The sequence below is a fragment of the Neophocaena asiaeorientalis genome, unplaced genomic scaffold (genome assembly GCF_003031525.2).
Source record: "Neophocaena asiaeorientalis asiaeorientalis breed wild unplaced genomic scaffold, Neophocaena_asiaeorientalis_V1.1 scaffold37, whole genome shotgun sequence".
NCBI lineage: Eukaryota > Metazoa > Chordata > Mammalia > Artiodactyla > Phocoenidae > Neophocaena > Neophocaena asiaeorientalis.
Genome location: NW_020174269.1, coordinates 3,253,643 through 3,280,811, shown reverse-complemented (window position 1 = coordinate 3,280,811; position 27,169 = coordinate 3,253,643). Strand labels below are relative to the sequence as shown.

The window sequence follows — 27,169 nt, the reverse complement described above, 5'->3', positions numbered from 1 at the left end:
TGACCCGGTTAAGTCGCAGGACATGAAGGGGGGGAGTCCCGGCTGCGCTGCAGGGTGAGGGCTCCACGCGGCTGCTCATTAAATAAGCTTTATTAGCCAAGGCCTCAGAGGAGACAGGGTGTTCCACCTTCTTGGCAAGGGGGATGAGTTGAGTAACAGCATCGCAGGAAGCTGAGGTATTGGAGATGTATAGATGGCCGAAGGAAATGTTAGTGCTATTTTAAAATATAGCTTAAATGGATTGATAAACAGTTCCTGAAATAATAATTTGTGCTTGGGGAAGGAGACATGGGGACTTTTGAGTTAATGGGATCACTTGAGATTGAAAGAAATTTTTACTGTAAAGTTAGAAGTAAATAAACATTGTAGCTTTAAGTTGTTCCTCCTTGTTTAAAGTAAAGAAAAGAAAAAGGGCCAGGGGGCTTAGTCAACGCTGGGCAGGAGGCCAAGAATCTGAAGATCAGACTTAAGGCTGGGATGATATCATTCACTCTGAAGTCTTGATACTCCTTCTAAAGCATGAGAAAATTTACTGGTAAAACCTTACCTCACCCACAGTTTTCTTATTTTTAACTCTATTTTTTTCTCTCAAGAATAATTTTCCAAATCTGCTTTCTGCCTTATATGTAAATGCTATGAATTTACATTTAGCTTCCAACATGGTCTTACCTAAAAAGCTTGCCCTAAAGTAAAGCACAGGCACTTGGTAGCTGCAGGAATATAAGACATGATACTCATATTTAATCACTTCAGTTGCCGTGGTGGTCTCCGTCACCTCAAAATCATCCAGGGGTGGCTCTAAAGCCTCCTGAAAAAAAGCAAATACAAAAACTAAATGTGTCTGTCAATAAAAAGAAGTCCTTTAACACAGAGAGAGAAAGATGAGGTTTTCTTCTTGCAAAATAACAGTTAAATAAATATAGGACCATGAGGTAAGGAAAAGGGAGTTTCCCACATTAATGTTTAACATTTGAGTCCTGGGTAAATAGTAAAACCAGAAAACAGCATTAAGTAATTCCAGATTGTTTTTGAGAGACAAAGCAGCTCTGGGTAAAGAAACAGGAAGAGAAAAAAAAAAAAGTAAAAAGATCTATTGCAACAGCCACTCTGAAAAATCTTTACTGTACAATTTTAGCAACAAGATGATGACTATACAAGCTACCTTCTTCCTTACCTGTGAAAGCTAAAAACATCCTAACAATTGAACAAGATACTGCGAAATGTCCCTAAAGATTCTATTGTACTTGCCAAAAGGTGATTCACTGTGTGCTGAACAATTCCCAGTTCCATTTTGAATAAGAAAGCTATTTTGCAAGAGGCTGAATTTGTTAGGTACATTTCAAAACCTGAGATGAATCTGTTTTCTTTATTATTGTGTTATCTTTGATACATTTCTACAATAAATCTTGATTTATAATAGAGTAGATGGTAAATATTAATGTCAACTTAAATGAGGTTTTTTAAACAAAGATGGTTCTAAGCTAGTTCACTTCTCACCTAATCATTCTCCACTGGTTGATTTTTTAATATGTGTGGGGTTTCTTAAGAATGTATCTTAACGTTTGGAAGCAATTAATTGGAACATGTTGAGTCAGAATCTGATTCCATCCACATTCACTTATTTATTTGGGCTGAAGAATTTCCTTTGACATTAATTTAGTAGAAGGAAAGAAGCAGGTTGGTTTGGCTCATTTCTCCCTCTCATTAAAACGGTAACAACAATGAACAATCGGGAAGAGCTACAGGAAAGATTTCGAACTTTACCAATATGAAATAAGGTTTCCTGTAGAGATAAGTAAAGCCACATACTACTCTCCAGATGTTATCTGCTTTACTAATTCCCCACTCACAGTCAATTCACTGGGGGAGATATTACACTAGGTAAATCACAATTGAAGATATTTACAAAATAGCTTTTCACTAAACTCCAGTAAACACTATCAATTAAACACAATGAATTAAATAACCAAAGAGAAACCACTAAAATAAATATTCCAGATACAGAAAATTAATACAATAGCAAGGAAGAGTTTTGTCTATTTTTTTATTTAAATTTTCATTAGGCAAAGATAAATACGTCTTCTTTTAAAGCAATTCTTCTAACCAAAATTCTTTCTTTTTGGTCAAAGATTGGGTTCTTTAGCATTTTTAATTTCTTTTCTTTTGTAACGTTATTAAATCATTGTGATTAAAAATAACTGCAAACACTGCACAAGTACATTAAAAAAAAAAAAAAGTGAAACTCCCCTCATCCCAGCACTTCAGTACCTCAGATTTGTAACAATTTTCAAAAGGTCATTGTGTATTTTTCCAGTCGTTTTTATTTTTTGGTCTGCAAACACGTTTATACACATACATCCACCTACCCTCCCACCTCTGCATCCCCAATTAAGTCATGCTATATATACATATGTTCCTTGATTTGATTTATTCACTCATGAACATACTAGCACGTGCTGCCATGTCAGTGCTGCAGATTTTGTTCCTTCTTTTAATGACTTCACTACATTCCAATATATGACTATGCCATAGTTTTGTGTGTGTTTTTTTAAACATTTCCATATTGCTAGATATTTTAGGTTAATTATAATTTTCTGCTACAACTAATGCTGCCATGAATATCTTAGCACATATATTTTTATACACCTCTGTTTTTCTATGGTGCAGATTCCTAAAGGTGACATTAATGTATGAGGGAGTACGTACATTTCAAATTTCAATAGATTCTGCCAATTTGTCCTCAGAAAAAGGCTGTATCAATTTATATTACCAGCAAAAATGTAAAAGAATGCCCTTTCCCAATTCCCATAAATACTGAATACTATTTGTTTTTAATTTTTGCCTATTTGATGAATTTTTAAATGTCATATTTTTGTTTTAGTTTCTAGTTCCTTGATTACTAGTGAAAGTAAACATCTACTCATATATTTATTGGTAATTTATATTCTTCTTTGGTGTGCCTGTTCTTATTCCTTTCCTAGTTTTCTGATATTTAATTTCCATTTTTTCTTATTGAATTATACAAACTCTTTGTATATTAGAAATAATAACTTATTACTAGAAATATATACATCTCTGCACCATAGAAAAACAAAGGTGTGCAAGTATATGTGTGGTATGTATGTGTGTGTGTATAAAACACTTTCACTCAGTTTTTTTTAACTTTGTTTCTTGTACATATTATCATAAATTTTTTTTTTTACTTTCATGTCGTCAAAGCTGTACATTTTCTGTTTGCAGCTTCTGAGTTATCTATCTTCATTAGAAGGACTCCTGCTATGTCCCACCTCATCCTTAAAAAATATAAAAATGTTAAACTCCTCTATTCTACACACACATACTCTGTCTCTCTCACATACATACATGTTTTTAAATTGACATTTAGATCATTAATCCATCTGAATTTTGTTTTTGTGTATGGTGTGAGGTAAGAATATTTCCCAAACGATTTCTAATAGACCATCATTTTCCCATTGATTTTTAATGCCACTTTTACCATAAATTAGATTTGTGTGTATGTGTGTATTTATTCCCTATTCTTCTCTATTAAGCTATTTCTCTTCTTAGACCATCACTGTCCAGTTTGTAAATAAATATTGAATTCGGTCATTAATTTCTGCACAAAACTTCAGAAATAATCTGCCTGAGACTCAGTCCTGCTAGGGAGGATAAAATTCCCGGAAAGACTGTCCTTCACCCAAACTCAAATTAAGCACTCAGGTATGTGCTGGGGTTGACCCCAGGTTCTTGCAACTGGTGATCAATTAGACATAGATTCAGATTCTCTGGAACAGTTTGGAGGCCCACAGAATAAGAGAGAGGGGACAGAAAAAGCTTCTTCAAGAGCTATCAGAAGTTTCACTCCAGTCACTGTTCTCACTGGCAGCTGAGTACCTTTGTAGGATTTGAAGGCCGGAGTACCTGTCCTCTAATTGCGAGTGCTGCTATGTCAACCCAGCCCCTTGCTCTGAGCAGCCGCCTACAGGCAAAGACATTTTTGCATCCTTAACTCATATTAAATGAACTGAATTCTTGGCCTGTTTCTGCTAGGATCTTTCCATCATTCGTGGTCACCTTCATGATGCCCATGCAAATATCATCCTGTGAAGTCATGCAATTTGGAAATCTCGGACTTCTACATACTTTCTGCTTCCCTTTCCCAAAGTGCCAGATGGTTTTAGAACTTAAAGACCAAGGTTCTTGTCTTATTCATCTTTGTGTTCCCAGAGACTCTAACACAGAGCTGAGAACACTGGTAAGCAATATTTTCTGCAGCAGTTGCAGATCTGGTTCCTCCCATTTAAGTATATTATAACAAACATCATAGGTGATTTACCAGCAAGCCTACCCTGACCCAAAATTCTGAAAAGAAGTAAATGGAGGAGTAAAAATGCAAAAGATCACCAAAGATGATATACAAATGGCAAACAGGCATATAAAAAATAATTCGATATCATTAGCCATCAGGGAAATGCAAATTAAAACTACAATGAGTTATCACTACACATCTATCAGAATAGCTAAAATAAAAAACAGTGACATCTTCAAATGTTGGTGAAGATGCAAAGAAACTAGATCATTCATACATTGCTGCTTGGAGTATAAAAGGGTACAGTCGCTCTGGAAAACCATATGGCAGTTTCTTATAAAACTAAACATGTAATTACCATACAGTCCACCAATTACACTCTTGGGCATTTATCCCAGAGAAATGAAAAACCTGTACACAAATGTTCATAGTAGTTTTATTCAGAATAGCCAAAAACTTGAGACAGTTCAGATGTCCCTCAGCAGGTCATGGTTAAACAAATTGTGGTACATCATCCCACACTGCTCGGCAATGAAAAGAGCAAATCGTTGATACACACAATCACCTGAGTGAATCTCCCGGTAATTATGGAGTGATAAAAGCCAATCTGAAAAGGTTACAGACTGTATGATTCCATTTATATAACATTTTAAGATGACAAAATTTTAGAAATGAAGAACAGAGAACAGATTAGTGTTGAGGGGATGGGCAGAAGGAGGTGGGTATGGTTACAAAATAACATGAAGAGTCCATGATGATGGAATTGTTCTATATCTTGACTACAGTGGTAGATACATGAACCTACACGTGATAAAGTTGTATACAGCCAAACACACACACACACACACACACACATATAGATCAGTATAAATAAAATGGGGAATCTGAATAAGATCAGTGGATTGTATCTATGCCGATACGCTGGTTGTGATATTACACTATAATTTTGCAAGATGTTACCACTGGGGTAAACTGGGTTAAGGGTACGTGGGATCTTTCTGATTATTTCTTATTACTGCCGTGAATCTGTATTTATCTTAAAATTTCAATTAAAAAACGAAAAGGAAAAAATAGCTAGACAATTTGAGATTCGTTAAAAACAAAATACAATATCTAAGACCTCAGGGCTAACAGTACAGATGGCAGAGGGATTACATTGATAAAGAGAGGCTGATGTCTGGAATTAGCCTTACAATAACACAGGAGAGGTGTCAGTGGATGGAGATGTGGAAGGGGCACGGTTGGCCACGGAATGATGATTGTTGGGGTTGATTGATGGGTCTGCAGGTTCTTTATACCTTTCAATCTAATTTTTTGAATATTTTTAATTCTCATAAATTTTTTTTAAGGTAACAAAAGTTTCTGCTCCCATGTTACAGGATACAGAATCACAGAACTCTAATAGTGAAAGGAACTTCAATCATTCCATCTCGCCCAACACTCACCTTGCTGATCCAAACAAGAAGGCCCAAAAAGGTTAGTGGTTTACCCAAAGTCACCCAGATAATTAGAGGCAGAGGCAGGCCTCTGACCCACATCTACTGATCCTGAAACCACTGTTATTTGTACTGGAGAATGCCCTTTCTTAACTGTTATATACTTAATTTGGACTGATGTTCTAGACACCATCAGATTACTATTAACATTTTTAGTACGTTTGTTAATATTTTATTACTTTTCTTTTATTATGTTTTAAAGAGGATTTGGATATATTTAATTTGATATTAAGAGTTAATAGAAAAAGGAGTCACATGTACATTTATTTTCCTCACAATGTTGCTATTTCATTAAATGAGAAGATACCTGTGTTTAGAAAGTTACATGCATTCAAAGAGCTAAAAGGTTAAGTAGTTCACATTAATTATAGAAACCTTGATTTTATTGAATTCAATTAACAATAAGTTGACAGTGATCTCTCATTTAGAAAATCTGATATGAATTAAGCTTTACAACTAAATCTCATTAAATAGTGATCATGCTAAAGACACTTCATAGATATTTTATTGAAAGCAAATCCAAATAGTGTACTGTGCTTAGGAAATGAGATCCATATCTCTATTTAGCCTACAGGGAAAAGTAATTGGAGGAAGAAAAACTTTTTTCTATGACTAGAAATCTCTATTACTATTACTGAGCAAACATAAGCAATGAGATTTATTCATAATGTCCCTTGAGGGAAAGAGATTCTATTTGTTTATCTTCCACCAATCAGGTTCTTAATTCAAACCTAACAGTTACAGGCCAGAATCGTAGCAAAGAAGCCAAAGAGTGACAGAGGGACAGTACTGGTTCAGGACAGTCTTTAGCTGCATCCATGAGTGGACACATAACCATCTAATCTTTCCATCTAATGGAAAGATGGACTGTGTAACAAACTTCGCTTGATTTTCCTGAGCCAACATCCTTTTAATATTTTCAGAAGTGATAAAGACTGACAAAGCCTTTGGACAAATCGTTGAAAAATTAATTCCTTAAGAAAGGAAGAATTTTAATTATTAAAACATTTTAAATGAATTATAAAAATAACCTACCTATGTGGGACTCTAAGTAAGCAGGCCCTTTTTGTTTTGTTTTGTTTCACGTGCTCATTATTTTACAGTGGGGTGGTTTTTTCACTATTTTTACTCCTAGAATGACTCTTTTTTTCATGATCTCTGTGGCTTTTGAGTGCGTGATTGTCACAAGAACTTTGCAAGTGATGGCATTCTTTTAGCAACTGTAAATGTTGCATCCAGTACGCAAGAGAGAGTTCAACACCAGGCAGGCGTGTGTCTGACAGCATCTGGGGTGACACTGGTACCAAGATGGTCCCAAGGATAGCATCTCAGTGAGCCTCCCCCTTTCCCAGTAACACTATCACTACTCCTGATTTTTTTTTGGAAAGAAAGGGGTGCCATTCTTTGCTCTCCAAGTTCCATCAGAGGGGAGCGAATTAGCATCCGCATGGCCAATGTGGGTTCTCACTGAGAGAAAGAATCTGTCTCCTGTGTGGGATTAAATCCGATGCAGCCTGGCATGCTCAAGGGCAAGGCAGTAGGGAGGGGACACAGAAACCTGCCAAAGCACATCTGGCAGTTTTCTGGATGTTTACTGCTGGCTCCATTGTGCTTCGAAGGCCATGTTTCCTTTAGGACTGTGCGGGAGACAGCAAGACAGCTTGAACCCAGAGTTGGGCAGCTAGCAACTAAGCTGAGCGCAAGGCGGACTGCAGAAAAGGCTGCCTCTGAGATTCCGTGCCAGAGAACACAGGTTCCCCGGCAGAAGGGAATAGTAATAATGGTTAGAGGTACCTAACATATGTCCATGATGATCAGTCCTTACATCAGAACAATATATAAAAAGTATCATTTTCTTAGAAAAAAATAAGGACTCAGAAGCACTTTTTAAAGGAAAACTCAGGTTCTTCTCATCTACTTTTTAAGATTTCTGAGAAGTTAAATGCAAAAGAATTAGCAGGATAAGGGATATGAAAACAAGAGATTACTTATGTAAATCATGACTGAGTAAAGGAAAAGGGAAAGACTTTTACCTAGTATTCTGAGCTTCAGAATCAGTCAAATGTGTTTCTATTCAGAGTTACCCTTTGCATGCTACATAAGAAAGACCAGCCTCAGTTACAACAGTTCACAGTTTTTCTAAGGACATTTGTGTACGTTATGCCATTTGCTCCTCTGCTCCAGAGGAAGGCCCATGGTCACCCAGCAAGTAAGAAACTAAGCCAGAGCACAAATTTAAGCCCCCAGGCTCCAGGCCCAGGATTCCTTCACTCTGCACAGATGATGGGATTTGGGGGAGTAGGGGATGTTAAACATTTGACTCTCGGGCTCCACTCCCAAACTTCTGCTTTTGAACTCAATAGTTCTGGGACAAACACAAATAGAGGTGGCCATACTCCAGTGAAATTTTATTTACAAAAACAAGCTATGGTCCATAGACCATAGTGTGCCCACTCCTATGAGTCCGTCTTAAGGCCTTCCTTAATTTCCTTTTATTGTATTTTTATAAGTAGTAAGAAGAACCTTATTAAAGGACCTGTGTCTCCATTTGGTGAACTTTCCCCCTTTTCTATTTTTTTCTATCTTAGAATGTTTCATTAGATTTCCTGAAGGGATGATAAATTCTAAGCCTTCAAAGAATGATGATAATTGAATCCAACAGGCTGAAGTTTGGCTGAAGTAATTTTCTAAGGTAAGAGATGGCACTACCCTAATTTAAACACGTGAGATTTTTAATTGTCTTGATGAATAAACTGCAAATTCCTTCAGCATATGAATAAACGTCTACACTCAAATCCAGAAATGAGTAACTTTCATTGCCAAAGAGTGAAACTGATAAGGTCTCGATAAACAGACCAAAAGGCAAGCACTAGTAATTTCAGGAGGGGCTGTCTCGGTATGTGTCTAGGAATCAGCTGTGAACTGTTCTACAAGTGAGCCTGAGTTCCTTCCCTTTCCTCAAAACTGTCTCTGGATTACGTGGATGTGAATAGGCTTCATTTGTTTGCTTGTTGGCTCTTTTACTAGGAGAACCCCTTAAAAATTTCCACAAGTGCATACCTCGTGCTTGTGCCAGGACAAAGATAGGGGCTGGGGGGTGGTTAAACAATACTATTGCAGCAGCAATGAGAGCACAGTGAACGTTCTCATCTTTCTACTGGAGTGGAAGTGTATATTCAAATCTCAGATAAAAACATCTAGATATTAGAGAAGCATAGTATAGTCAAATGTGGAAAAGGGCATGGAATTTGTACTTAGACCTGGGCTCAGTTTCTGACTCTGCACTCTCTGGATGAGCAGACCACTTAATCCCTCTGAGCCTGAGTTTCCTTATTTGTTAAATGACGGCACTTTCTCCTTGTTTAAAGTGTATTAAACAAGATAAACTATAAAACTATCCGACACATAGTAGGTATACTGATCAGTTTATTTATTCATTCATCAAATGTTATAGGGTATTTTCTATATCCTACATCAAGGGTCCGCAAACATTTTCTTAAAGGGTCAGGTAGTAAATTTTTTAAGCTTTGTGAACCATGTGTCTCTGTCAAAACCACTCAACTTTGCCACTGTAGCACAAAAGCAGCCTAGACAATATGTAAATTAATGACTGTGGCTTTGTTCCAATAAAATGTTATTTATGGACACTAAAATTTAAATTTCATATAATTTTAGTGTGTCATGAAACACTATTCTTTCTCAACCATATAAAAATGCAAAAACCGTTCTCAGCTTGTGAGCTGTACAAAAATAGGAAGCTGGCCACAGTTTGCCAACCCTTGTTCTAGACTCTGTCTTAGGATCTGGGAACAGAGGGGAGACCAACAGCAGACATTGTGCCCTAAAGGGAAGAGATATGATAAACAATCACACAAATCATTAAAATTATCATCACAATAAGTGCTACTAGAGAAAATGAACAGAGTCCCAGAGTATACATAATTTTTCCACATCTATAAATTTTTTGTGTGTGGTTTTTACCTTTTTTGTTTCAGCTCTTTCAAATATAAACCAGTTTTATATAGGATTGACCCTTTTAATATCCTAATCCCCATTCCGCAAGGTTTATTTTTTAGTCCAATGACCATATCATCCACCCAGATAGATTTTTAGGAACACCTCTAATCACCCAAGCTTCTTCCTAACAAGCTCTTCTTGCAGACACTAAAAATTCTCCTTGCACACTTCATTCTGTCACTACACATCCTGCCCTCAGCAATAGTTTCTGCTTGAGAATGCCCCACGCCTTTCTTTCTCAGCTTTGAGCCAACTCACATACATGTGTACACATGTACACAGTGTGTGCAGACAGAGCAAATATTCTTTCACTAACCATTAATGAGCGTCTACGATACGCTAGGCATGGTGCCACCACTGGAGAGTTAGTGGTGAAATAGAACAGACACAGTCTTTGCTCTCAGAGAGCTTATAACCAGAGGGAGAGTGCAGGAAAAACCAAATCGTTCCATAAACAATTCTTTGATTATAGTGTCGCAAGTGCTATAAAAATATAAGAATGTATCTTGGGGCCTCATCTGGTCTGGGGTCAGGGAAAGGCTACGCTATGGCACACACACATCCCTTAGGACGTGAGTGCCCCGAGGGCATGGTTTTTGCCTATCTTATTCACTAAGGTATCCCAAGCATCTTGAACAGTACCTGGCAAATAGTAGGCATTCAATCAATATTTGTTCAATGAAATAAGTGAATGGAATGAGCATAAACTCTCTGTTATCATTTCCGTCCTATAAATCAGGGGTCTCTCAACTTTTTTGATTGTGATTCCTGGAATCAAAAAATTTAAGCATTCATCTTTAATGTGTGTATATTTACCTTCTGATCAGTTATGAACATGTATTTCTGTGTAATATACTATGTACATTTTAAAAGATTAAAGTTGAAAACCTTCATGGATAAGACAAAGATGAGGGAAAAATATTTTCCCAGTGATTATTTTAGTTAGGTGATGATCTGGGCACTGATAGAAGTAGGCGTCCCGCTCTGCTCTTTGCTCTGAGCACCACAGGACCTTCACTGGCCCCTTGCCCTCATCTCCTCTTTGGGCATCTTGCCCATTTTGCCCTCAGCTTTATGGGGCAGTGGCTGTGGCTGAATAAAGTTGCAGAAATGTTGATTTTAAAGTACCCATTGCAAAAGTTAGCACCTAAACGGTCACACATGTAAATCACATGCAAATGAGCACAGAGTTGCCAGCGTTTCACTGGGCTCCTGGCTTCAGAGCCCGTGCTGCTGAGCACCCAGCCCTGGTCACAGTCCTGGATGACCATACACCCAGACACCAAATGCCCAGATCCTGCCTGCCCGGCAGTCCTGCCTCTCTCTCCAGCACAGGGGCACAGCCTTAATTCAAAACGGACTCCGAAGAACCAGATGTGACTTCCTTCCTCTTCATAAAGAATCTTGTTCTAATCTGCACATAGACAAAGAGCCCTGGGTTCCAAATGTGTAAATCAACACAGTAAATAAAGTGTTATTGAAAAACAGTTATTTAGTAATTGTACAGACACTTTTTTTGCCAGTAATATTTTGATGACAGCAATTTGACTGAATACGCTACAGAATTTTTTGTTTGTTCTGCTTTAAATCTTAATTATGACATGGCATTTCAAAAGTCTGGCTTCAGTTTTTTCTCCATTTTTTTGGTAGGTGATTTTAATGGTTGCAACAGCTAAAAAAGATGACCCACGTGGAAGACATATATCACTGGCTGTGCCTAGTAAATCATGACACACACATTTCAGTCATTTCTCCAAGTCCTAAGAGGTTTGTCTTCATGCTCTAGATGCTTTTCAGTGAGTTGCCAATCAACACAGAGAGCTTCATGTCATCATTAGGCACAACATACACCCAGGTTGAGGGTCATCATTAATAACAGTAAATATAAATCCTATCTCAAGAAGTTTTAACTTCAAATTTGGAGAGAGAATTTTTTTTTGAAAGATCGGATTATATCGTCGTTTTTACATTCTGCCATTTTGTTTTTGTTGTTGTTCATTAAAGTTTCTTGGCAGGGATCTTTAAAGTCCCTAGTCTGTCAAGTAGGAGTTGTGTTAACTAAAACTGGATGAGATCATCCCACTAAATCCAGGGCACAATAAGTTGTGATACATAACAAAAGCCTGTAGGAGTAAACCAGCAATGTTGGCCCCTTCCTAGCACCTGGCTCCCCATTCCCTTTCGGATGCCTTGAGTAACATATAGGACTCCTGGTCTTCTGACAAATGAACTGCGTGAAGACCCAGTGTGAGTCCATGTTTAAATATTAGTAAAGCTTCATTTAAAAAAATAAACAAAGTATAAAAGTAGCTCTAATATTATTTCCCACATCTCAATGGATTGTTCTGCAAGCCCCCTGGGTGCACGTATCCACTTTAAAGACTATGCTGTTGACCCAGACCATTGTTAAAAAATTATGAAGAAGAAAAAATTGATCCTTAGCATCTCCTATACCCAGCTTTTCACGCCCTTGTCTTCCTCTTTCAGCACAAGACTTCCAAATTCAGCCCTTCTGATTTTCAGAGGAAAGGGACTTGAAAAACTCATTTACAGTAAATGTTACAGGCTAGAAATGTGCATCTTACCAAGAGTCTTTTCCTTTGAAAAGAAGTTTCCTTTGAAATGAATCACTGACCACGCAGTTACTGTACAGGAGAACCAGACATGGGGGAAGAGGGGCAGCAGCGGTGGCTTCCCTGGCACCCTTCAGAACACACCCAGGGGACTGACTGCCTACTGTACTGAGGAGAAGGCCAAACCTGCTAAGGACAAGGATGGTGCAAAGTGGCATGTGGACATGACCAGAGCCTCACGATCTGTCTCTGAGGTAACAGAAATTGCTCCTGGAAGGAATGTGACTTCCAAATGCTGGACCCCCATTCTCCCTGTTACCAAGCATAGGCATTCAACCACTTTTTCTATTTGTAATGCTAACGATAAATCAGGATGCAACAGAAGTTTCCAAACAATAAAATAAAAGAAGCGTAAGCTGGTAATACTGAATTAATGTATTTTCCTGGTTACTTACAATGGTAGAGAATTATTTGCATAGCAAGGAAAATGCTAATGTCATTAAAGTGCTGTTAGATAAGGCTTTTAGACTAACTTGGAGCACCCTAAAAATTACATAGAGGGACTTGATTTGTCAGTTCTAACCTCTTTAGAATCGTTTGCCTGCACAGGTGCCACACGTGGAGGAAAAACCAAATCCAGAACTGACTTGTTTCCTAAATGAACTGGGAAGTTGTCATTAAGAAGCATCTGCTACTTTATTGCCTTCATGTAAAAGCATTCTTGTACCGCTGTAACGGACTACTGAGCAGATGTTTTAGAGCACTATACCCACAGCAATACGTGTATCATAAAAAAGGTGAGGAGCTACAACATAATTAATGATTTCAGTTCCTCGATAAATGAACTTCACTTTTTTTAAAAAAATGTATTTAAAGTTGTGTCACGAATTTCAACTTTTAACTCAAGCAATTCTTGCAAGAAAGTGAACAGAAAATCACTTACAGCAATAAATAACAAAGGGTCAAACCCAGCCTTACACCCAACATGATGAAATCTGAGGGTCCAGAAAAGGCTTCTCCAGACCAGACCACTCTACCACCTCCCCATGGATCAGCCAGAGAATTCACCATTGGAGATCGACTTCATTCACACAACGCTGGGAATGTAACATAATACAGAATCTACTTTTACCTAATTATACTACTATTCTAAAATCCCCCAAATCTGAATTCCAAAACACACTGTAGCTCAAGAACTGTAGGAATGTAGGTTTTTGGTACCTTCTGCCTTTGTTTGATTTTAGATTTGTCTTGAGCATAAACAAAATAATATAGATAGAAGTGTGTTGACCTCCTTGAACAAAAGGCACTAAATAAATTCCTGAGCAAAAACTAGATTAGGGGCTTCCCTGGTGGCTCAGTGGTTGAGAGTCTGCCTGCCGATGCAGGGGACACAGGTTCGTGCCCCGGTCCAGGAAGATCCCACATGCCGCGGAGCGGCTGGGCCCGTGAGCCGTGGCCGCTGAGACTACGCGTCCGGAGCCTGTGCTCCGCAATGGGAGAGGCCACAACAGTGAGAGGCCCGCTTTCCGCAAAAAAAAAAAGAAACATTGGAGAAAAAGAGAATGGGGTAAAGGGGGGAAGAGAGAAAAGAAATAGGAAGAGGAAGGGGGACAAAGGAAGAAAGAAGAGAGACAAGACAAATTATGATAAAAAGCCAATAGCATCAATAAAAAGTGAAAGCTAGAGTAAGACTAAACAAAATAACAACACAAACAAGCTTTATGCTTCTATTCTCCAATTATATTGTCACCAAAATCTAGTCCCCAAAACTTTTATACAAAAAGATAAAGGAGAGACAGAAAGAAAACAGAGACTATGCACGTGGCTGAAATATTTAAGAACTGCCTGAGGGATCTGATGAGACACTTATCAATATTCAAAAGGAGATCACAACCCATACACCCAGAAGGAATACATCACCCCTCTGTTCTATAACCACCATTGCACTCATCAGCTCTATTTTACATCTGAATCTTTGTCTAATCCATCCCTGTGCAAGAATAGTCTCCCTTCACCATTAGAACATAGGGTGTTATTAAATTTAACTTATTAAATTTTGGCTTAAAATTCCTCTGTCCTAGAACATCTTCAATGACTAACCATATCAGCCTAATGTTTGACCAAATCTCTTTAACAATAAAATTTCGCAATTATTATATTTGTATGTTCAAGTCTCTGTGAACTGGGCTTATTTTGGAACGGCAGTTATAGTTCCTAGAAAACTTTTTAGCTATGTGAGTATTTTTATTCACTGACATTCTTGGAGCTCTCTCTTTACCATGGTCCACCCATGGTGAACAGTTTTAAAATTCCCATTTAAAATATTAGAACTTTACACCTTCAAAAACTCCCCTGGGAAAATCAAAACCCAACTCAGAGGCAAATATTTTAAAGTATGATTATTTAGAAAAGTCTCAGTCCTTTTAAAAAGGTGATTTCATTAAATTAACACATTTATAATTTCCATATCTGCCTCTCAAGCTCATATACTTCAGAAATCCAAAGCAATAATCCTAATTATTGAGGTCCACAATCACAAACTTTTATTCATTCAATAAACATTAACTGAGCATCTAGTATACCTAAAACAGTATACTGAGTAGATTCAAAAATAAAAACATGACAGATAAACCCACGAGTCATTTCCACAAGTGACTATAACACACATCAAACTGTTATAATGCCTGCATAAGAAGTAAACAGTGTTTATGGGATTACAAATGAAGACCTCAATCCTAACTGGATCCTACAAGGATGCAGGAAGTCTCAGCTTAAAAGGTGTCATTTAGCTTGAATAATGGATGATTCCAACTGGTAGAAATAAGGCATAGGTTATTCCAGGCAGAAAAAAAGGTGGCAAGATCTAAGGTACAAGAAAATGAAACTCATGGTCAGTTTAGCAAGTCACCCTGTTTGTTTGGAACATAGTTGTATGAGAGATTTAATATATGATAGAATTGTTAGTCTGAAGTCAGATTGTAGAGGACTGAAGTACAGAACTTAAACTATATATATATATTTTTAATTTTTTAATAGATCTTTATTGGAATATAATTGCTTCACAGCACTGTGTTAGTTTCTGCTGTACAACAAAGCGAATCAGCCATATGCATACACATGTCCCCACATGCCCTCCCTCTTGAGCCTCCCTCCCATTCTCCCTATCTCACCCCTCCAGGTCATCACAAGGCACTGAGCCTATCTCCCTGTGCTATGCTGCTGCTTCCCACTTGCTAACTATTTCACATTCGGTAGTGTATATATGTCGATGCTACTCTCACTTTGCCCCAGCTTTGCCCTCCCAACTTTTCCTATGTTTTCCTCTAAGAGTTTTATAGTGTCTGGTCTTACCTTTAAGTCTTTAATCCATTTGGAGTTTAGTTTTGTGTATGGTGTTAGGTAGTGTCAAACTTGAACTATATTTGATAGGCACTGGTGATCATAAGGAAGTAGTTGTGAAGCAGTGCAGTCTAACAAATTAAGAGGGCAGACTTTGGAGTTGCTCTGCCTGGGCTTAGAACTTGATTGCACCATTTATTAGCTGGGTGACATCACAAGTTAATCAAGCTCTCTAAGGTTCAGCTTCCTCATTTGTTCAACAGAGATGATAATGATAATATCTGGTTTATGGAGCTGCTGGGAGGGCTAAATGAAACAGTTCATGTAAAATATTTAGGGTACTGCTTAGCACATAAGAAAATAATGTTAGATGATGACGATGGTGATTATCCATGTAGCAGAGTAATATGATTAGAGATTTGTTTTCAAAAGGATAATCTGGAAACAAACTGAAGGATGAATGGGAAATTAGAGAGAAAAGACCTGGTGAGATAAGTTAGAAGCCTATCTAAATAGAATGACCCTCAAGAGAGATCATAAGAGGTTTTTAAAAAAATAGTTAGAAATAGTAGTGGGAAAGAGGGAACAAATAAGAGAGATGGTCCAAGAGAGTATTTATTTGTCTAAGCAAATCACTGTTGAATGGAAGGGGCCAAAATGAAGCCCATCCATTAGACAATACCAATGTTTTGAGCCTGAATAACTGAGAAGATGATAGTGTCATTAACTGTAAAAGGGACATCAGTACTAGGTACTATTTTGGAGATGCTGATTTAAGACATCTGGATTCTATAGTCCACTGAATTTGTAGGGCAAAAGTCTGAAGAGAGACAGGTACTGTAGAAATGGCTTTAATAATTGTTACCAACATTTGAGCATTAACCATAAATTATATGTATACTATAAACTATGCATGCCAATGTGATAAGCAACCCTATATGGTATTAGTGTTTTACCCAGAGTGGGTCCTAAAGATCTTGGCTACACATCTTGCCTAAGGTCACAATTAGTAAGATGTAGAGCCAGAATTCTGCCCATGTATATAACTTTAAAGCTTGAATATACTTTGGATTTGAGTCATCAGCATAAAAGGAGTAACTGGAACAATTCCACTAGTAGTAGATGAGATTTCTAATTGAAAAATAAGACAAGGCCAGGAAAAAATCTTGAGGAATACCACATTTCAGAGATAGAGGATGAGGGGAGCTGGCAATGAGAACTTCACAGATAAAGAAGAAAAATAAAGATTTGAAAATGATATGGGGGCTTCACTGGTGGCACAGTGGTTAAGAATCTGCCTGCCAATGCAGGGAACATGGGTTCAAGCCTTGGTCTGGGAAGATCCCACATGCCACAGAGCGACTAAGCCCATGTGCCACAACTACTGAGCCTGCGCTCTAGAGCCCGCGAGCCACAACTACTGAGCCCGCATGCCTACAGCCCATGCTCCACAACAAGAGAAGCCACCACAATGAGAAGCCCATGCACCGCAATGAAGAGTAGCCCCCACTCGATGCAACAAGAGAAAGCCCGCGCACAGGATTGAAGACCCAACGCAGCCAAAAAATAAATATAATAAATAAATAAAATTTAAAATAAATATATAAATAACATGCCTATACTGCTATTTCTAAAAAAAAAAAAGGAAAATGACATGTAAGTCGCAGAAGGAAAAGCTTCCAGCAGACCATGGTCAACAGCCTTGAATGTTACAGAGAAATGAAGGATAGTCTGAGGAGAAATTTTGAATTGATGGTTCAGTTATTACTGATGTCTTTTAAGAGAGAAATATCAAAAGCATACTAAGAGAAAATGCAAAACTATAAAGAGTGGTATAAACTTGTGGTGAGGAACTATAAGTATTAAAAATAGATAACCCTATTAAGAAATGACATAGAAAGACAGAAAGATAACATATAGGTAGCTTGAGGTGGTACCAATGTGAAAGTGAGAGCTTTAAAAATATATATATGTAAATCTGAAATTGGGTTTATCTGGAAGTTAAATGGAATGAGTCAGTTGAGAAGGAGGAACTGAAGATGCTAAGAGACTCAGACTTAGTGATAGAGCAGAGGATGCCCAAGTGGTAAAGTATGGAAGGGTGCCTAACAGACCAATCCTCCTCTAAATAACAGATATACATTCCAGGGGGGAAAACCTGTTTGAAGGCTTTGGAGACTCAACTAAGGAAGACAGATTTTTGAGGGGAGTCAACATCTGGAGCAAGTGACTTGTTTTTTGCTATTCTTCTCTAGAAGCAGCTGCAGTGGAAGTGGTGGTGGCAAAGGAACTGGCAGAAGGAAGTCAGCTAAAAGTCCCATCACCTCTCTGAGTAGAGAAACAGGGAGAAAAAGCCCGGAGCAACCACAGCTGCTGGAGAATATGGAGGAAGCCCCAGAAATGAGGGAGATAAAGAAAAAGAACCTTAAATTCCATGTTCAAACTCAGTTTAAGTCTCTGGCTGACTCCTGAGCATGAATGTGTGGAACAAACTGAAAGCAGCTGGGAGCTAAGTTGTAAAAAACTGAACTGAGATCTCAGCCACTGCCTACTATAGGCATGGCAGTTTGCAGTTTGAATCCAAGTTAATTGAATGCTAAAAGGAAATATCAACACTCTTTGGAAGAATGTAACTAAATCCAGAGCCTCCAAAACATAACAGTTAAAATATCCAAGATACACTCAAGAATTATTCAACATAGGATGAGCAGGGAATATGTGACTCAATCTGCTGAGAAAAGTTGAACCAGATGTCAGCTATACTAAATAAGGACCTTAAAGAAACTATTATAAGATACTCAGTAAGGTAAAGAAAAATATGCTCATACTAGTTAAAAAGACAGGATATTTCATGAGAGACAGAGGAAATGCAAAAAACAAAGCAAAAAAAACCCAAACAAACAAACGAAAAACACCAAATGGAAATATCAGAACTAAAAAAATAAAAATATTTGTGATTAAAAATTCAATGGATGAGATTAATAGCAAACTAGAGACAACAGAGGAAAAAGTTATTAAACTACACAGTAGACAAATTGAAATCAACCAGTCTTAAAAAGGAAAAAAAACTGAAAGAACATGAACAGAGAATCTGAGGCTTGTCCATCAGATTACCAGAAGAATAGTTGAGAGAGAGAATTGAGCAGAAAAATGAGATTTGAAGAAACAGTGGCAGAAAATGTCCCAAATTTGGTGAAAGAAATAAATTTACTGATTCAAGAAGTTTACAAAATCACGATCTAATAAATGCAAATAAGTCCACACCTAGGCACATTATAATCAACTGATGGAAACCAAAAATAAGAGAAAATATTAAAAGTAGCAAGAGAAAAACAACACACTACATACAGGAAAACAACAATTAGAATTATCATGTATTTCTCATCAGAAACGTTGTAGGCAATAAAACAATATCTTTAAAGAAACCTGTATCTTGCAAACATATTCTTTAAGAATATAGGTGAAATAAAGATATTTTCTGATAAAGGAAAACTAAGGCTGTTCATTGTCACCAGACCACACTACAGAAACGACAAAGAAATTCTTCAAGCTAAAGAGAAATGATACCATAGGGAATTCAGGTTTTGAGGAATGAATAAAAAGCACTGGAAATGGTAAATATTTGGGTAAATATTAAGGAGTATAATTTTATCTTATATTTAAAAAATACCTGAGAGCTTAAAGCAAAAAATTATAACACTATCATGTGAGGTTTATAATGTATGTAGATATAACATATAGGATAACATATAAAGTGAGGGATGTGGTAAATGGATGTATATAACTGCAAGGTTTCTACATTTTATGTGAAGTGGCATAACATTAACACTAATTAGATTGCAGAAAGTTAAGAATGTATACTGTAATATATAATAAGTCAAAAAATAGTGCAAAGAGGTTTATCCCAAAAGTTAATAGAGAAATCAAAATGAAATTCTAAAAATTCATCCAAAAGAAAGCAGGCAAGAGGAAACGGAAGAACAAAAACCAAAAGTGGGATAACAGAAAAAGTGTCAGACTTAAATCAGTCATATTAATTATTACATTACATGTTAATGCACTAAGTACTTCAATTAAAAGGTGGAGATTGGGCTTCCCTGGTGGTGCAGTGGTTGAGAGTCTGCCTGCCGATGCAGGGGACACAGGTTCGTGCCCCGGTTCGGGAAGGTCCCACATGCCGCGGAGCGGCTGGGCCCGTGAGCCATGGCCGCTGAGCCTGCGCATCAGGAGCCTGTGGTCCGCAACGGGAGAGGTCCGTGTACCGCCAAAAAAAAAAAAAAAAAAAAAAAAGATGGAGATTATCAGAATGGATTTTTAAAAGAAAAAGCAAAAGCAGTCTCTGTCTACAAGAGAAAAATAATTAGGTAGAAAAAGATAAATCATGTAAACAATAAACATGTAGGCTAGAGTAGATATATGGTACATATATTAGTACCAGAGAAAGTAAACTATAAGATAAAGAATATCACTGAAGATAAAAAGGGATACTTTGTAATGATAAGAGTCAATTTTTCAACAAAGTCATTAGGCACATATACATTTTTAATCATAAGTGTATATGTGCCTAATGACAGAGCCTAAAACTGACAGAATTAAAAGAAGAAATAGACAAATCCACAACCATAGTAAGAGACTTTAGCACCTCTTTCTCAGCAATTGATAGAAAAACTAAACTAAATTTTAGTCAAGACATAGAGGATTTATGATTTAACTTATATTTTTAGAATAGTATGGCCCCCAAACTGTAAAATATTGATTCTTTTTAAGTACACGTGGTACATTAACCATGATAGGCTATACACTCGGCAATACAAGTCTCAATACATTTAAAAGGACTGAAACCATACAGAGTATCTCTGACCACAATGTGATTAAATCAGAAATCACTGCCAATAAGATATCTAGGAAAACTCTCAATATTCTGAAATTAAACAACACACTTCTAAATAATCCATGGGTCAAATTTAAAAATTTACAAAGGTTATTATAAAATACCTCATTCTTTATGAAAATATAACAAAGTAAAGTTTGTGGGATTCAGCCAAATCAGTGTTTAGAAGGAAAACTATAGCTCTAGGGGCTTATATTAAAAAAGAAGAAAAGTCCAGAATTAATGACCTAAGTTTCAACCTTTAGAAGAGCAAAGTAAACCCAAAGCAAATAAAAGTAAGGAAATAACAAAGATAAGAGCAAAATCAACAAAAGAGAAAATAGACAAATCAGAGGAAATACAGACCAAAAAACTGATTCTTTGAAAAGATCAATAAAATCAACGAACACCTAGTGAAACTGATCAAGAAAAAAAGAACAAAAATCATCAAAACCAGAAATGAAAAGGTACTATCACTAAAGATCCTACAGACATTAAAAGTATAACAAGAAAATGTTCTGAACTGTACACTAAAAAGTTTACAATTCATATGAAATAGATAAATTTCATGAAAGAACAAGTTATTGAAGCTCACTACAAAACATATAAATAAATACTCTAAGTAGCTCTCTACCTTTAAAGAAATTGGCTATAGTTTAAAACCTTCTCACAAAAGAAACTCCAGGCCCAGATGGCTTCACTGGTAAACTCCATAAAATATTTAAGGAAGAAATAGTACCAATTCTACTCAAAATCTTTACAAAAAGAGAAGATGTATAAACACTTGCCTACTCATTTTATTAGGACAGAATTACCTTGATAACAAAACCAAAAAAGAAAATACAAGAAAACTATAAATCAATATCCCTCATGAACATAAACACAAAAGTCCTTAACAAAATTTGAGCAAACTGATTCTAGCAATATATAAAATGTTAACACATGACCAAGTGGGGTTTATCACAAGAATGCAAAGTTAGTTCAACATTCAAAAATCAATTTAATTCATCACAATGACTGAATAAAGGAGAAAAACCATACAGTTTTCAAATAGATGCAGAAAAAGCATTTGCAAAATTCAACACCCATTGATGATTAAAACACTCACCAAACTAGAAAGAGAGGGATCTTCCTCAATCCAATAAAATGCATATAAAAAATCCTTCAGGTAACATATTTAATGACGAAACACTGCATTTTGTAAAATTTAAGGGCAAGTTAAGGTTTTTAAAATTAGGCTAAAGTGACAGGGCAAGAAGGTAGAATCAGTACCACCTCGGAGCTGAGACTATAACATGAGGCTATCTGGTAGGCAATTGGGACATTTCATGCTATTTTTTTAAATAGCTGTACTCGTGTGTGTGTGTGTGTGTGTGTGTGTGTGTGTGTGTGTGTGTGTATTACACTCCTTAATTAGAATTTTGAGTTATAAAAATAGATTATCCTTAAGACAGAAGAAACTACCTTAATCAAAGAAAGGAAATTCCTGACTCTTAAGCATAATTTTTATATATTCATTATTATTATTCTTTCTTTCTTTCTTCTTGTCTAAAGTAAGCTACATTTGTTGGCATCTCTGGGCATTTTGCCCAACTTAGCTTAATCTTTTTTTCATCTGTTCAGTCTTTTCTGGGTACATGGTGACTGATAACTTTTAGATAATAATTTAGCATTATCTCTTCACTTTTATGCCCCCTTCCAAACTAGGATTATGACTTGAGACCAAAAGAGGGTGTCAGGCATTTTCTGTACTATCCACAGATACTTTAAGAAAAGGACACACCAAAGTTGAACCCTCAGAAGCAATTTTCTTAATTAGTAATGATTGTGTTCAAATTGGGTATATCAGTTTAAGAAACCCTTTAAAGCATGATAGGCTTCAATAACAAAAATATTTAAATTACAGGTTATTAATTCCTATATCCTACTCTAATTGTAATTCTCAGTAGATGGCTTCAAATTCTGTTCTTACCAAAATAAATCCCAAAATTTAAAGAGTAATATTTTATTGATAATATACTTTCTACAAACATGCCCAAAATATTTCATCTTCTGGATATACTAAAAAAGGGTCCACAGATATCAGGGGAGTAAAACAAAAAGTAGATAATCTATTTTTAATCTAACCATTTCCTTTTGTTTTAACAAGTAGTTTAGGGTTAGACTAGGCTGTACAGGCACTGCCTCCAACTTCTAATTGTAAAAAGCAGTCTTCATAAATAAAGCAAAAATGTCCAGCTTCCAAAAGAAACTTAGTCTATTTCACAGCTTTGCAAAGGACCCACGCAAATTAGGAAATGCCTGAAGAGGGCATTTATGTCCTATGTCACCTTCTCAGTGTCTCCTGCTAGCAGGATCACAGGACTGCAGTCATCTATGGCCATGATACCCCCAAATTAACAATTCTTTTTACACCAATCTGAAGAATTAACTATAGAAATGGTGATGTGACCTCTCAAGGAAAAAGGCTGTAGGATGGTATAACCTTTACTCCTAGGTCCAGGGTTACCGAACCCCATCTTGCAGAATGTAATTTTATCATTTCACTCATTTAACGAATACTTTGAAGACGTATGAGCACACGTTATTAAGATTTCAAATATATTCAAGGTAATAAATATGAATCTTCCTGCCAGAAATATTAGAACCCTTTAAACCTAAATGGGTAGATAATACTTCTACTCTCTAGCCTGATCCAGGCCATTTGACCTCTAAATCACCTTACTGCCTCTTGGCTTAAATCTTGGCTGCATTACAATCATTCCTTTGGGGTCCAGTACTTACTTTTCTGCTCAGCCATGAGAGATTAAAATGTTGCCTGGAAAAGAGAGTATGGTATCAACAAAGACAGTGAGATTCGTTAGAGGAAATGGATGAAGCTAATAAAAACAAAACAAACAAACAGAAAAAGTAAATGCAGGGATTCTTTTGTGTCACTTCTTTTATCCATTACCAAAATCAATCTCTATATCAAGAAGCCAAGGAAAAAATGTTTAGAATAATCCCCCTTAATTAAGTTACTTTCATCCTACTTTAGGTAAGATTTGCCTAAATCAAAAATGCAAATGTTCTTTCTACAGTTTTTCCCTGCCTGCCTGACTACTCCTAAATACATATTCCATCCATTTATTTTGTGACTTTTTCCCCATGTATATCCCACAGGCTCTGAAACTTCCTGCTGAACTAATGGCACCTGGGCAGATATGGTGTTATCGAAGACTTCCCTGGCACCTGGCCAAAAAATACCAATGGCCAGGATAGTTTCTACTAAGTGCAACAATTGTTGGAGAACCAGAAGGGTCTCGATTTTGTATTGGGTTAGCCAAAAAGTTGGTTTGGGTTTTTGGTAAGATTGTACAGAAAAACCCAAACGAACTTTTTGGCCAACCCAATATATAATTTCAACAAGTCAAGCATTTTTTTTTTATATTAAGCTTTTTCTTTTAACATCTTTATTGGAGTATAATTGCTTTACAATGGTGTGTTAGTTTCTGCTGTACAACAAAGTGAATCAGCTATACATATACATATATCCCCATATCTCCTCCCTCTTGCATCTCCCTCCCACCCTCCCTATCCTACCCCTCTAGGGGGACACAAAGCACCTAGCTGATCTCCCTGTGCTATGCGGCTGCTTCCCACTAGCTATCAATCTTACATTTGGTAGTGTATGTGTGTCCATGCCACTCTCTCACTTTGTCCCAGCTTACCCTTCACCCCCATCCGTAGTCAAGCATTTTTGAAACATTAGGTAGCTTCTAAATCTTGTCAACAATTAATCTTTCAACCCAAATTTACTGATCATCTAGTGGAAGCACAGTACAGTATTGATGGAGTCTATTTATAAGGAAATGTGTCATACTAAATGAGTAACATCCCATACAATTTATAAATTTAGAGATACAAAACAGATCTTTATGGGCACATACACTTGTATATCATAAGCAGTGGATTCCTGCAGCCAAAAAATTCTTAAGTGTTTCTAATTTCCAAAGAAAGTTTTTATATTGTCTGTCTTTTAGTTCTCTCTGACTGATTGAATGGTAAAGAACCCAGGCTATTGCTAAAATAATTTGTTTTTCCAAAGAAAATCAGGAGAATAAAAGGGAGATTGTGATTTTCATTGTTGTTTAAAATAAAACTCATAGTAACTCAAAAAGCCTTACAAACCAAAGAATAACAGCTTCCCCATTCTACCTCACACATTAGTGGATTCACGAATGTTACAATAATAACCTTATGCATTAACAATCATTTATAATGATTCATTTGTCTTTAATTGCTTTAAAAGTGTTATCACAACTGAAAAGTAAAATTTATTCAAATGAAAGGAGTCATAAAAATTTGAAGAGAAAATTAGTTTAGGATATACACTTCATTTAAAAGCACAAACTTATTTCTAAATTTTTGTCTTTTCCTCTTGCAGTTCATAGGCAACAATCTTAAGGCTGTATTGCCTGAACAATACTCATATAGAGGGAATTATAAGGTAATAGAAAGTACCCACAGTTTAAAGTAATTTGACCATAAATTAAAGAGTTAAGACATAAATTCTGACGCAGAAAGAGAGAGAGAGAGAGAGAGAATAGTCCAGGAAGTCCTGACTTCCAAGAACTCTTCTAGGGATTCAAATTTCACAAATACTATATCCCAAGACATACTCCTCCTTGAAAGATTTTCCTCATTTCCCTTTGGTGACAACACTATCCCCTGATTTTCTCCTAAAACTCTGGACACCCTTCTCAGTTGCCTTAATTAACTCTTCTTTCTCTACTTATCTCTTAAATATTTGTATTCCCTGGAATTCTGTCTTCAGCCATTATTATGCCTCACTTTTCTTACTCTATTAATCTCAAATATTCCATAGCTTCAGGTTTCACTTTCATCCCAAATCTGAATTGCCTACTACCAAGATCGCTCTTTTGAAGTTTAGATAGATTCAATCTCCAAGTAGATGTTCATGGCATCTCAATTCAATGTGTACAAAATATAATCCTTTATGTTTTCACTAATCTTCCTCATCCTCACGTATTTCATGTTTTAGTTAAAGGTATTAAAATTCATCTTTAACAGTGCCTGGTAGTCAATAAGTTGTATTGAACAAATAAACTAGTTAGTTGGTCAATAACTATTGAGTGTATCAGTATAGCCAGACACTGTGTCTAGTACTAGGGAATAAGGATATAAGCAAGAAAGACAAAGTCCCTGCCCTCATGGAGTTCAGTCCAATGGAAAAGACAGCCATTAAACAAATAGCTACAAATGTAATTAATTTTTACATTAATTACAATTGTAATGACAAAGGAAAAAATAACCCATCTAATCACACATACCAGAAAATTTGGAAAATATCTTGAATATTTTTCTTTCCTTCCCTGCTCAATTTCCAGTTAGTTTCCAAATCTTACTAGTCCCATCTCTGACATTTTTCTGATTGATTTCTTCTTCTCCATCACTACTGTCTTGCTCAGTTCAGGGCTTCATCTTCTCTTTCCTTTAACTGGTCTCCCTGACTGCAATCTCTCCTCTTTATGGTCCAGTCATGACACCATTCTTTCCAAAGTATAGATGTGATGGTGTCACAGTCCTCCTGAAAACCATTTATGGGTCCCATTTGGTATGAAAAATAAAGCGCCAAATCCAAGTTTTTTATGGTTCTTACAGTCCAACCCTCACTTGCCTTTCCAAACATCCCTCTCAATCCTCTTGCACCCTGGTCTTGAGCCATATCAAACCTGCATTTTCTTAGACCTTTCTTTTCTAATATGCCATCTCAGAAAAAATAAAATTGGCTGGAAGACACTGGAGTCCTTGGCTGGAGTAGGATTCTGAATGTCTGGCCAGATCATATGAACAAAGCTCCTCTCGCTTGAAGCTGCAGTAGGTCAAGGAGAGGGGCAGTTACCAGAAGCAGAGTACTTTGAGAGTGCCAGGTCAGACTAAGAGTAGATAGCTGAAAGTCAGGTCAGTAATCTAAAATGGACCAGATGTCAACCAGGATCCAAAGAATAAAACCAGATAGAACAGAGATCAAAGGTTGCAGTACAAAAAAGCATCTGAAGCAGACAGTGGGGAAAAATGGAAGCAGAAGTACCTTCAGAGCTAAGGAGAGATGACACCTATTGATCCTTAAAAACCTGATTCTCACAGTTGCCATTATTAATGTAACAAGAAATATAATCAACCTCAATTTATTCTTCAAGGTTCTTTTCCATGAAAAATGTCTGTACCTCAACCCCATTCCATCTCCTAGCTAATCCTTTCCTCCATAATATTTCCATGGCCCTTTGCATTTACCACCACTATAACAGTCGGCATACTCAATCACAATTACTTACTGTTTACTCAGCTCAAATGTGAGCAGCGTGAGGGTAGGGGCTATGTCTTATTTATACTTTCATCCTCAATGGGAACACATATTAAGTTTGTTAAATTAATGAATAAAGGGAATTCCCTGGTGGTCCAGTGGTTAGGACTCCACGCTCTCACCGCCGAGGGCCGGGGTTCAATCCCTGGGCGGGAACTAAAATCCCATAAACTGCGCAGTGTGGCCAAAAAAAAA

General features: G+C 36.8%; 1 protein-coding gene across 1 annotated transcript in view; it reads right to left on the bottom strand.

Moving 5' to 3' along the window:
* Nucleotides 1-27,169, bottom strand: part of ATG10 (autophagy related 10) — a 145,127-nt gene that overhangs the window by 13,770 nt on the left and 104,188 nt on the right. Inside the window, exon 4 of the mRNA XM_024755710.1 lies at nucleotides 670-808. Coding sequence (XP_024611478.1) covers nucleotides 670-808 — 139 coding nt within the window. The remainder of the gene's footprint in view (nucleotides 1-669; nucleotides 809-27,169) is intronic.